A 12,028-nucleotide genomic window follows, 5' to 3' on the forward strand; every position below is an offset into this window, starting at 1 on the left:
CATGGACTTCCAGGGTGAGGGGGTTGCATGGCCAACGGGGTGAGCCAGGGTGAGGGGGCGGCTGTGACGTGGCTGAGCAAGTGCCTTCGTGGGGAGAATCAGGCTGGAGCCCAGAGAAGGTCAGAGGTGAGAGGTCAGGGTTCTCAGCTCCTCTGCCTGAGGTCACTGCTGACTCCCATGGAGTGGGCCGGGCCCCTAGAACCCCAGGGGCTCTCCACAGGGACCCCTGTCTCTACATGCCTCCCCCCTCTTGGAACCCTGACGTTGGCTGAGATTGTATTATCTTAACCCCATCAAGAAATCAAAGCCCCGTTTTCCAGTACCATCTCCTTAACTAGCTACACTTCTCATATGCCTGCCTAGGGCAGTGGGGGCTGCAGGGCACAGAGCACTCGCCTGCAGTCAGGAAGGCCTGAGTTCAAATGTGACCTCAGACACTTACTAGCTGTGTGACCCTGGCCAAGTCACTTCTGTGACCTCTGTCTACCTCTGTTTCCTCAACTGTCAAATGGGGATAGTAATAGCACCCACCTCTCGTGGCTGTCGTGGGGATTACTTCGTGCAGTGCATGCAGTAGGTGCTGTATAGGTGCTTATTCTCTTCCCTTCCCCACCTTCTCCTGGCAGGAGGCTCTTCATGCCCCACCCAGGACAGAACACTTTCTGGAGACAAGCTGTCAGGACTCAGCATCACCCCAGCTGCTTAATGGCTTTGGAGACACTTCCTGGAAGGGAGCGTGCTCCCAGGCATTCATGCCGGTACCGCAGCTGCCTCTGTGCTCCCCGGAGGACCTGTCTCATCTTTCTGTGGCCAGAGCTGAGGCATCTGGGTGAAGGAGGAGACAGAGCGCAGGCCTTGGGGGATGGGCTCCTACCTTAGACATTAGCCATGTCACCACGGGCAAGTCACTTAAACTCCAAGCCTCAGTTTCCTCATCTGTAAAAGGGGGATAATAACAATCTTGTTGTAAGGATCAAATGATGTAAAATGTTTTGCAAACCTTCAAGCGCTATGCAAATGTTATTTTGTTGTGATTATTAATAATTACTGTTCCTGGGTGTCCCCAGAAGCTCCTGATGGTACCTAATTCTCATGTCTCCTGAACCCCATTCGGAGCTGCCTCTTTGGTGTCACCTTCCCCCTCCTGGCCTCTTCTCCTGTCCCATTCAGGGTTCTCTTCACTAAGTTATATTCTTTTTCTTCCTCTCTTGAAGCATAGGGACACCCCCAATAACACAGACTTAGTGCTGGCCCTTAAGGTCAATCCTAGTTAAAAAAAACTAATGGGAAAAGAAGAAGGCCCAGTGTTGGAGACTGACCACAGAATCACCTGGGTCTCTGTCGATCCACACATCCACACCTGCTGGCCCCACTCCACGCACCTCACCTTGGAAGCCAGGGGATGAGGTCCCTTTAGCCTCCTCCTTCCTCTCAGTCCCATGGACCAGGCATTGCCAAGGACGTAGAGCCCTAGTTTCACCTGCTTTCCTGGTGTTCTGGTCCATTCCCATGCTCCTCCCACATGGATTTTCACTACTTCTGTTTCTATTGGGCAGATCACTGAGCTCGTCTCCCCAGCTGGCATTATAGTGCTATCCGCTGGATATCACAAGGTTCCCTCAACCAATATATATCAAATAAGGAGCTACTGGCCTAGTCTATAAGCAATTATAGAAATCTCCATATAAATCTCCACCCACCCCCCATTTTTTCCTTTGGAATTCTAGAGAATACTGCCAGCAGGCTTTGTCCACACAGTGGTACGCCAGCAGTGTGGTGACATACTCCTGCTATTGCCCATCTCAGCCCTTGGCCAGACCCAGCTTTAGTGCAGCAGTGACACCCCAGACACCCCAGGAGAGGCCAGGTCTTAAGTTAGGAGGCAGGCAGGGCAGGATTCCAGGCACTGTGGCCTCCACCTAGCCTTCAGAGCCAGTGTCTAGAGGAGCAGCAAGCCCCATGTCTGGAGGGTAGAGAGCAGGGGGATTTCACTGCGGGGGCCACCGAAGGGGGGGGTTCTTTCCTCCTGTGATCTTGCTTTAATTTGTATCTTCTTTATCCCTTGGGGTGATAGCAATCCCAGAAAGAGACAGAAAGGGAGAGGGAGAGAGACAGACAGAGAGACACAGAGAGAGACAGCCAGAGAAGAAAAAAGAAGAGGAGAGAGACAGGGAGACAAAGAGACAGAGAGAGACAGAGACAGAGACAGAGGAGAGGGGAGATAGAGAGAGGACAGAGACAGAGAGGAGAGAGAGAGACAGAGACAAACAGACACACAGAGAGAGAGAGATCTTGAATTCTCTGCAACCACATTGTAACCCTGGATGGAGCCCCTTTTGCTCTCTGACCATTGCTTTTCCTTTTGTATGTTGGTTATGATCAAGTTGGCATTTGAGGTTTTTCATCTCAGTGCGAGTTGCTTAGGTATATGATTAGTCATAAAGTAGAGGGAAGGAACCAGGCAGAAAAGCAGAGATGTAATCTTCCTCGTTAAAATACAGATGATGAGAAAAAGGAGCCATGCTTGTCTAGGTTTTTCTGTCCTCTGTCCAGGAAGCCTGTTTTCCCTGGCCTGGCTGTGTCCTCAAGAGGTCATTAAAGTTTATTTAGAATCAAAAATGTACTGGGGGGGGGAGCAGGTGGCTCCTAGACAAGCCCTTTCCAGGGTCCGTAGGAGGCAGGATTAGAGTATTGTTCTGTGCCATGCTGGGCAGACCCCTCAACTCTGCCAGTGGCTGGGAAAGGAGGCTGGCTCACTGGCTTTCCCTGTGTGTTGGTGGGTGCTGGGGGACCCAGCCAGGACAGAAAGGCTATCTCTTGGCCTCTTACCCTGGATGTGCTGGTCCTACTGGGGGGTGACAAGCTCAGGCTCTAAGCAAATGGTGGGGAAAAGGGCCTGCCTCTGTCCATCTGCAGGGGCACATTTTATTTCAAGGGTGTGCCTAGAACTGCTTTTTAAAAGGTGACTTTCAAGTGGTTTACACTTTCTAAAGGCTGCAATGATTTTCACTGAGCAACGTCAGGCAATTTACACAGGTTTGCCCCCACCCTTCTAGGCATGTGCTTTGTTAGCCTCCCTGAAAACCATCAGCCATCAGGGAGCTCCCTGTCACTGTGTGTGATGCCATCTTGGTTACCTCAAGAGAGGCAGAGCTTCCAGTAGAAGAGATGAGGGTTCTGCTGGACTTCTGCCCCAGTCAGACCACACCTAGGGAACTGTGTTCAGCTCTGGACACCACAGTGTAATAAGCTAGAGAGTATGCAGAGGACAGCAACCTGGTCGAAGGGCCTTGAGACCATGTCCTGTGAAGACTGGTTGGAAGAACAGGGATGGTTAGCCCAGAGAAGAGAAGGTCCAGGGAGGACATGATTGAAAAGGTGTCATGTGGACAAGGGATTTCCCTTTTTCTGTCTGGTCCTGGTGGGTAAAATACAGAGCCATGGGTAGAAGCAGCAGAGAGGCTTCTTAATCATTACAGCTGTCCCAGTGTGGAATGGGCTACCTTGGACATTCCCAGACGTGAGGCTCAAAACCTGTGACGCAGAAAGGAGGAGAGGGGGCGAGAAGATCAGGCTTCCTGCCGATCCTGGTGTGGGGGTCCTCCTGGGGAGTGGGGAAGAGAAGGGGGCCAAGCAGTGAGCTTCCAGCCAGAAGGCCAGGTGGGCTGGCCGCTGTGACCTTTCTCCAGCCTTTCTCCATGGTTCCATTTCCTCTTCCTCCCTGAGGAGGTGAGAGCATGCTGGCAGGCCTCCTGGTAAGGGTCTCTGAAGGAAGCCCAGCTCAGCCGCGGCCCTGGGGTGAGCTCTGCTCTGTTTCCTGCGCTTCCCGTTTGTGCAGCCACAGGCGCTCTCAGTTTCCCGGGGCCCTCAGGCTGGGGTTGGGCAGTGGCTTTGTCCCCAAGGCTGTTTTTGACCTGTCACCCTGAGGGGGTGATGCTGTGTGTGCTAGGCATAGGAGGCCCAGCAAGCTGCTTTGCTCCTGCCCAGCCGTGCCCAGGCCAGCCTCACCCACTGGTGACCACCCACCAGTGGCTCCAGGCTTGAGTGGGGGAGAAACTGAAAGTAACAAAGAAGTACCACAGATAAGGGTTCTCAAAGGGTGATCTGGAAACTCCTGGAGGGCCCTGAGATGCTTTCATAATAAAGTACTAAAATGTTTTCATTTTATTGATATTGATATTGATAGATGTGACCCACATAACCCACATAAACAAAAGGGGTTTTGGGGTGGCGGAGTCCTTGATAATCCTGAAGAGTGTAATGGGGTCTCCTGAGAAGTGCTGGTCCCAAGGAACGCAGCAAGGCTGTGCTTTGTTCAAGGCCTGGGGCTGCAGAGACAGAGATGAAGTCATTCTTGCCCATGGGTGTTGAGGAGTGTCAGGGAAGGCGTCCCATGGGAGACAGTCTCAGGCCTAAGCCTTGAGGAGAGACAGGGATTCTGGGAGGCAGAAGGAGGAAGGTGGGGAGGGAGTGCTTTCCAGGCATGGGATACAGCCCATGCAAAGGTTGGGAGGCTGGAGGGGGAAGGAACAATAATTAGTCTCTTCTGGCCCATGTGAAAGAGAGGCCTGTGCCATCATGTCAGGAAAGGTGGACACCAGCCACACTGTGAGGGGCTAACGAAGTGCCTCCTCTATTGTGACAATAAGGAAGCCATCCCGACCCTCAAGGAGGAGGGCAGGGGTGGAGGATCTATGGCCACGTGACTATGGGCCCCGCCCTGGTTTGCATCCTTGGCTGGATGAAGCTGTCCCACCGGTGCCCCCATTCTCTGCCCATCCCTGAGCTCTGGGGCCACCAGGTAGCTCCAGAAATGCAGAAAAGGGTCTTGGTGAAGGTGCCATCACCTCTGGGCTCACTCTGACTGGAAGCAGACCGATGCCAGGTGGTTGGTTCTCTTCGTATGCCCTTTGGGCTTTTTAGTGGAAAGACTTCAGTCTCATCCCAATTTATTCCTGGAAGATGGAGTTGACTGTGGGATTGACTTTAACCCTAGAGTCTCTCAAAATCGTGTTGGGATGACACGCCTGGGCACATCTGAGCTCTTTGAAGATGCATGTTCTGCTCTCTCCTCTTCCCTGAAGACCTGCTGGGTGGGGGGCAGCACCCCCATCCCCTCCCTCCTAGGCCTCCCAGGTAACCGTGACCAGTGTCTGTCGGTTCCTTTCCAGGGGCCTCGGAGTCTGAGGTGACCGACAAGGACGACATGCAGCTGCTTAATGAGATTCTCAATGCATCATCCTTGGATGAGGGAGACTTCAGCAAAGAGTGGACGGCGGTCTTTGGGAACAAGCAGACCCCAGAGCCCACGGCCACGTGTGCGCCAGGAGAGCCAGAACCGGGCCCCCCTCCGTCATCAAGCTTCCTCCCTTCCCAGCTGCTAGACAAAAACATGCATGACTTACAGTCATCCCTTCAAGGTCAGTGTCCAGCAGCGTTTTGGAGGACTGACATGCAAGCCCAGGGTCTCTCTCTGCTTTTCTTTCCTTTCTTCCCACGGCCATGGCCTCAATTAGAATCATGTTTTGGTTTAGAATAGTTTGTTAGATTTACTCCTCAAGTTTTTCTCCCCTATCAGTTAATCAACAAACATCTCTTGAGCCATGACTGTCCTGGGCCATGTGCAGGGGGTTGGCACCGTAAAATCGTGATGCAAGCTAGACCCTGTCTCGGAGTGCCCGCTCTCACGGGGGATGGCAATGCATTGAGGAGGGCAGGAGAGGGGATGGAGAAGCAGAGACAGCCAGAGAGCAAGAAGAGCATGTGTTTGGCACCAACTGTGTGCCAGGCTCCGTGCTAAGCACTGGGCGTGCAGAGAAAGGCAGGAACACTGTCCCTGCCCTCGAGGAGCTCACATCGAATAGGGGAGACCTTGCAGATACCTGGGCACAAACCAGACAGGAAGAGGGTGAACAAGGTAATATCAGAGGGAAAGGCTTCCTTCAGCAGACAGGCTGGAAGGAAGCCGGGGAAAGTTCCCTCCTGAAATGACAGGAGCTTAGCAGTCAGAAGAGAGGGCTTCAGACTGAAGAGGGCTTTTCCCGGGGGGGGGGGGGGGCGGTGAGCTGGAGAAGACCAGGGGGCTTGAGGTTAGAAAATGCTGAGTGCCTAGTCCTCTTCTCCCCTTTGCATATGAGGGCTGGGGGGGGGGGGGCGGTGAGCCTTAGGAGCTCGCGTCCAAGGTGGTGGCCCTGCTCCAGTGCAGTGCCTTGGTTGGATTTCAGGCTGGAGAGAGAGCCCGGGCAGTTCTCCAACCACCTGGAAGCCAGCAGTGGCCCCCCAACCCACTAGCCAGAGCAGCACCACGCCCCCTGTGAAAGGTGAGCTCCTCTTGGTTGCTGTGGAATGCTCTCGGCTGGTCACTACTCCGTGATGGGTGGGAGGGGCTTGTTGGGAGTATGGGGGTGGGGAATGGCCCCCAGGATGCGCATTACGACCTTCCTGCCCATTGGGAGTGATTCCAAGTCTCCGGCCCTCTCAGGAGGGGGTGTAAGGTTCTGTGAGCTCCTGCCCTGCTGGGATCTTCTGGGCATCTTCCCTTCTCTTGTCCCATCCCCTCACCTCCCTCCTAAAACCAGACCACCCTGGAAAAGCTACCTAATGGCCCCAGTTTTCACAACGGCGGTCCTGACAGTTACTCCCGGTGGGCCCCCCCCCCCACCTTGGCCAGGGGCCTTAGGTTTCTCCTTTGTAAAATGGGGGGAGGGTTGGAGTCGATGACCCCTATGGTCCCTGACCAGAAACCTCAAGGCATCAGACTAGCTTGCCTCCTCAGTGACCTCAGTGGAAAGGCTGTGGGGTGTGCCCTGAGGGGGTCAGGGCTTGAGGGTTCAAGGCCCTCCCAGCTGGGGTGGGGGCAGCGGGGCTGGGCGAGGAGAGGCGAGAGAAAGGGAAGGCCTGGCTGGGGCGAGGGAGGGTGGTTCGGTGGCCCTGGGGCAGGGAGGGAGGGGAAGGGCTGCCGGAGTCTCCCAGGGACCCGCCGGCCTTCGTGCCGGAGGCTGACGGGTGCTGTCCTCTCCCAGAATCCGAGAAGAGCGCTCGAGACCTGAGCGCCTGGTTCAGCCTTTTTGCCGACCTGGACCCGCTGTCCAACCCAGACGCGGTCGGGAGGACGGACAAAGAACACGAGTTGCTCAATGCCTGAGTCGGCGCGGGCCGGAGCGCGCTGGCGCCGCCGTGGCCAGCCTGGCTCCCGCGTGAATGTTTCTGTGCCATGACAATAAAAGGGGACAGGTAGAAGCCCCGTTTATATTGCTAGTGCCGGTGCCAGTGTTGGGTCCTTCTTGTGCCGATGCGGATTTCGGTCCTGGGAGCCAAGGCAGGTCAGTGGGCTTGGGATCGCACAGACCGGAGTTCAAATCCAGCCTCGGGCACTGGCTGTGTGATCCTGGGCCAGCCACTTCACTTCTGTTTGCCTCAGTTTCTTCATCTGTAAAACGAGGATATTAATAGCAGCTGTCTCTCAAGGTGGTTGTGACGATCAAATGTCAAACACTTTGCAAACCTTCGGGTCTGTTATTAGTATTGATTTATTACGCGAGATCGAACAGTGATGACAAATCCTTCAGGCCGTTTTCAGCCTCCGCCCCTGCCGGGCCTCCGGCGGTACTACCCGAATGCCAAGTGGCATCTACGGTTGTGTGTAAATGGAAACCCCTTTAAAGGCCAGGAGCAGCCCTGTCTCCCGGTGCTGCCATGAGGGGTCTGGGACACCCACCCCAGGGATCGTTAGCAGCAGGACCCAAAGCTGGGCTGGCCAGGCGGCTGAGGCTCTCTGCTCCCCACGGCCTCCTGTGAAAGGCCCCGAATGGGCGGCAGCGAGCGAGTGCCAGGGTGGCCGCTTTTGACCCACAGAACACATCCGGTGAATGGGCTGGCAGCAGGTGCTGCACGGGAGGGGGGCCCTTTTACTGCCTCATCTCCCGCCCTTGCCCCCAGCAGCTTCTTCCTGTGGGCAGCAGGTGGAAAGGTCACCGGCAAGGACAGGAGACGCTTTTCTTTGGACCGCAGAAGAGAGGCTGGTGACCATCCCCGGATGACGCGGCAACTAGATTCCCAAGCGGAACACGAGCTGAGCACCGGCTCGCAAACAGCCCATCCGTTCCTCCGTCCCCCGCGTTTCTCTCATCCGTCCGTCCATCCATCCATCCATCCCTCCATCCATCCATCCGTCCATCCATCCATCCATCCCAGAGCGCTGATAAAGGCCTTCCCTGGGCAGCCTCCTCGGGGCCCTGGGCTTAGCACCGGGGGTACCCAGGGAGGTAGTTCAGACCAGAGAGCTTCCTCTGAGGTGGGGGCGGGGGGAGTGCAAAGCTGAGGCCCCAGGACAGCGCAAGGAGCAGCACCAGGCTGCCGCTGCCTTGTCTGGGGGGCGAGGACAGCAAGAGCATCCCGGATGAGCTGGCCGCCAACCAGAAAGAAGCGAAGGCACTCACGTCCAGGCTCGGGGCACCGCACGAGCCAAGGCAGAGGGCAGCGAGCTGGTGAGGACAGCGAGGACCGCAGGCAACGGGTGGTGAAGGGCCTCGGGGGTGCTTGTGGAGGGGCAGGAGCGAAGGCTGTCCTCGGCTTCAGTGGGAGTGGAGAAGAGGGGACAGCTAGGGCTCTGCAGAGGGCCAGGTGAGGAGGGGAGCGTCAAGGGGGCTGCCACAGACCCCGGCCGGCTCCGGTGAGACGGGCTCTCCCTTCACGGGCCTTCTTGGTCAGGTTCAGATTCCTCCTTTGGCTCGTGCGCGACCTGGACTCCTACTTGCCTGAAGCACCCCCAATTACACGGGCCTCCCCCGACGGACCCGGATTAATCAGCATCTTTGAGGCTGCAGCGCCTCGGAGGGGGCCCGACAGTGTTTACTGAACTGGATCCTCAAACCAGGTGATGAGCCCAGCAAGTCACACTTCATCGGGGAAGGGGGAGGTGGTGCGGGGGGTCCTCCGCATTCCTGTTGGAGCTCTTGGCAGGGAAGCCCCAAAAGGAGGCATGGGTTTCACCAGGCGACACTGTCCCCTTGCCTCTTCCACCCGCATTCCATGCCCCAAGATAGACACCCAGGACATCTGTTCATGCACGGCTGTTCACTACCCGTCATGGAGGGTGGTCAGGGTGTGGCGAGGCTCCAGTGAGGAGCTGGAGGTAAGCCACTTTGCAAACCACAAAGCGCTATAGAAAAGCCAGCTGTTATACTCATTATTGGCCTTCCCTGGGCCTTCAACTCGACAATCCCACTGGGCTTAAGCCAAGTTTACAGAGCCGCGGGCTGCCGAGTATTTAACAACCAGGCCCCTGTATGCACACGCGCTTGAAGACACATCGGCAGGCCTGATTGACGCGCTTTCTGAGGCGTACACGCTCCCACACCACACTATCCGATAGCTCCCAAAAGCCTGGCTCCAGCAGGTCCCCAGGCCCTGGAGATGCCAAGGAAGAGGCTGGGAGGGTGCTTTGCCCAGCTCTGTCCAGGAAAACGCTTTGAGTGATGGGCAGCCACAGAATGTTCAGCCCAGAGAACAGCTGGGGGGAGGGTGCCCACAATTCCTGCTCCCTGCGCGTGGGAAGGGAGAGGCTGGCAGATGTCTGCAGCGCCGGAGCTCTGCCTGTAGAAGGCTGAGCCAGCCGGCCGTTTGCCCGCGAGAGTGGGGCCACAGGCTTGTCTAAGGAGGGGCGCACATTGGAGACAGAGCAGGTCCTGCTGACCTGCGGGTTGTCCCACCCACTTTAGATGGTAAGCTCTTTGAAGGCAGGGGCTGTCTTTCATATTTGCATCTCCAGCACTTGGCACAGTAGCTGGCACATGGGTCCGGCTCCTGTCCAGCCACCGTGCCTGCTCATGTAGATGGACAGATGGACTGTCCATCTTAGGGACATGGCAGCAGTTGGTCCATGTGTATTCCTTCTGCACGTGGTTTCTTCAGTGTGGATGACTTGGGGCAACCAGCACAGTGTCACCTACAAACAGCAGTGTTGTGTAGACCTGTCTCAACAATCCCTCCCCTATTTGGCTTCTGCCTGGCCAAATCCATTGGCCTTTTCTCCATCCTCACTCTCCACTTCTCTGAAGCTTTTGACGTTGCTGTCACTCTCTCCTCTCTAGATTTTTGGGACACTCCACCCTCTCGGGGTTCTCCTCCTCCCTGACCGCTCCTTCTGTCTCCTTTGCTGGATTGTCCAGACCACGCCCTCTCACCATGGGAGTCCCTCAGGTCCTGTCCTTGGCCCTGATCCTGCTCCTTCACTTAGTGACCTCACCAGCTCCCATGGATTTAATGACCATCTGTATGCTGATGATTCTCAAATCTACCTCTCCTGCCCCAAACGTCTCCAACTGCCTTTTAGATCTCTCAAACTGGATGTTCAGTAGACATTTTAAATTCAATATGTCCAAATCAAAACTCATTCTTTTCCCCAACTTTCCCTGTTACCACCATAGAGGGTAAAACCATCCTCCCAGTCCTCCAGGCTTGCAACCTGGGAGTCATTCTGAATTCTTCACTGTGGCTTGCCATTTCCTTCTCCAGCTCATTTTACAGATGAGGAAACTGAGGCAAACAAGGTGAAGTGACTTGCCCAGGATCACACAGCTGTGTCTGAGGCCAGATTTGAACTCGTTGATGTGCTCTGTGCACTATGGCGCCCCTAGCGGGCTTCCTTCAAATCGCACCTAAAAACCTGCTATGGGAAGCCTTCCCTAACCCTCCCTCTCTTTATCATGTCCTATTTGTCCTGTGTATAGCTTTCTTTGTAAACTTGTTCGTTTGCTGCGTCTCCCATTAGATGGTAAACTCCATGAGGGCAGACACTGTCTTTTGCCTTTTTTTGCACCCCCACTGCTTAGCACGGTGCCTGGCACTCGATAAATGTTTACTGATTCCTCCGTCACACAGCTAGACACGTTTCACACCTACTTCAAGCGCTTCTTTGCATGCGCCAAATGACAGACACGGCTGGGCCCCGGCCTCTCTGCACCAGGGATGGACGTCCACGGGCTTCGCTCCGTTCCTGACCCCGCGGTGAGACTGCCAAGGCTGGATCTCACCTGACACGCAAAGCCCTCGCGTGCCGAGGGATTGCGGGGAGGGAGAGGAAGCCGAGAAGCGCGTGGGGAGAAAGAGCAGGAGGCTGGCAGGGAGCAGCCCCCACGAGCCACGAGCTTGTCTGCACGGGCTGCTGAGGTCCTGGCGGGGACCGCACAGGCTGCGCGTGGGGCTCCAGGAATCACCCGGGCCGCACAGCAGCTCCTGCAGAACCGGCCCTTGAGACAGGCAGAGGTGTTTCTGGACGAGAGAGGCGGCCCTCAGGGCTGTCAGAGTAGGGAGCCAATGTCCTTGGGGTGGTCACAAGCTCAGGCTACCCAGTGTCACCTCAGGCATTGGTGTGAGTGAGTGGGCTGGGGGATGGTGTGATTTTATTTTTCATTTGTTTGGCAACTTCCTCCGTGAGATCTTGAAAATCAGTGTCTTATCCCAAGGATGTCAGGGCACGGTCCTCATGTACACACAATGAAATCTTTATGAATGCACTTTTCCTTGGTGGTAGCAAAGAAAGAAAACCAAGCAGACACGGATCCCACAGATGTCATGGGGTATCACTGTGCTGTGAGAAAGGAAGCACAGGGAGGTCTCCGAACCGGAGCCGCGATGCCCAGAGCCTGGGATACAGCGAGCACACGACCGAGACCTCGGAGGCAGAAGGACCAGGGGGCGCTGGAGCGCCAGTGTGCCGGGCTGTCTCCAAGAAGCGGCCTGAGAAGGCACCTCCCAGCCTTCTCTACAGAGCTGGGGGACGGCAAGTGGGGACCTGAGGGATGCGCTCTGCCGAGTTTCGCCAACAAGTGGTGGCTATCTGCACGGGGAAGGAAGGAGGGGCATTTTGAGAAACGAATGAAGATGAAATTACACTGGCTTCAGCCCAGATTTCTCATATATTTGTTCAGGTCCAGTCATTCGTCATGAATTGCCTTTCTTCAGTGCCTTCCTAATGAAAGGACACTGGACACTGAAGGAGGAAAGGAAAGAGGGGGTAGAAAGGAAG

At 55.7% G+C, this 12,028-nt stretch overlaps 1 protein-coding gene across 6 annotated transcripts in view; it reads left to right on the plus strand.

The window, feature by feature from the left end:
* ICA1 (islet cell autoantigen 1) overlaps nt 1–7,366 on the plus strand; it is a 60,910-nt gene extending 53,544 nt beyond the window's left edge. For 5 of the 6 annotated variants that reach the window (XM_027872038.1, XM_027872035.1, XM_027872034.1 and 2 more), the window contains exons 13-15: nt 5,172–5,420; nt 6,225–6,320; nt 7,023–7,366. In XM_027872038.1, the coding sequence (XP_027727839.1) occupies nt 5,172–5,420; nt 6,225–6,320; nt 7,023–7,144 (467 nt within the window). In that variant the 3' untranslated portion in view covers nt 7,145–7,366. Of the gene's footprint in view, nt 1–626; nt 955–5,171; nt 5,421–6,224; nt 6,321–7,022 lie in introns of those variants that run through there. The other variant, XM_027872039.1, reaches the window with a different exon arrangement.
* Nucleotides 7,367–12,028: the final 4,662 nt, after the last annotated feature.

This window comes from Vombatus ursinus, unplaced genomic scaffold, assembly GCF_900497805.2.
Source record: "Vombatus ursinus unplaced genomic scaffold, bare-nosed wombat genome assembly UNPS02014799.1, whole genome shotgun sequence".
Lineage (NCBI taxonomy): Eukaryota > Metazoa > Chordata > Mammalia > Diprotodontia > Vombatidae > Vombatus > Vombatus ursinus.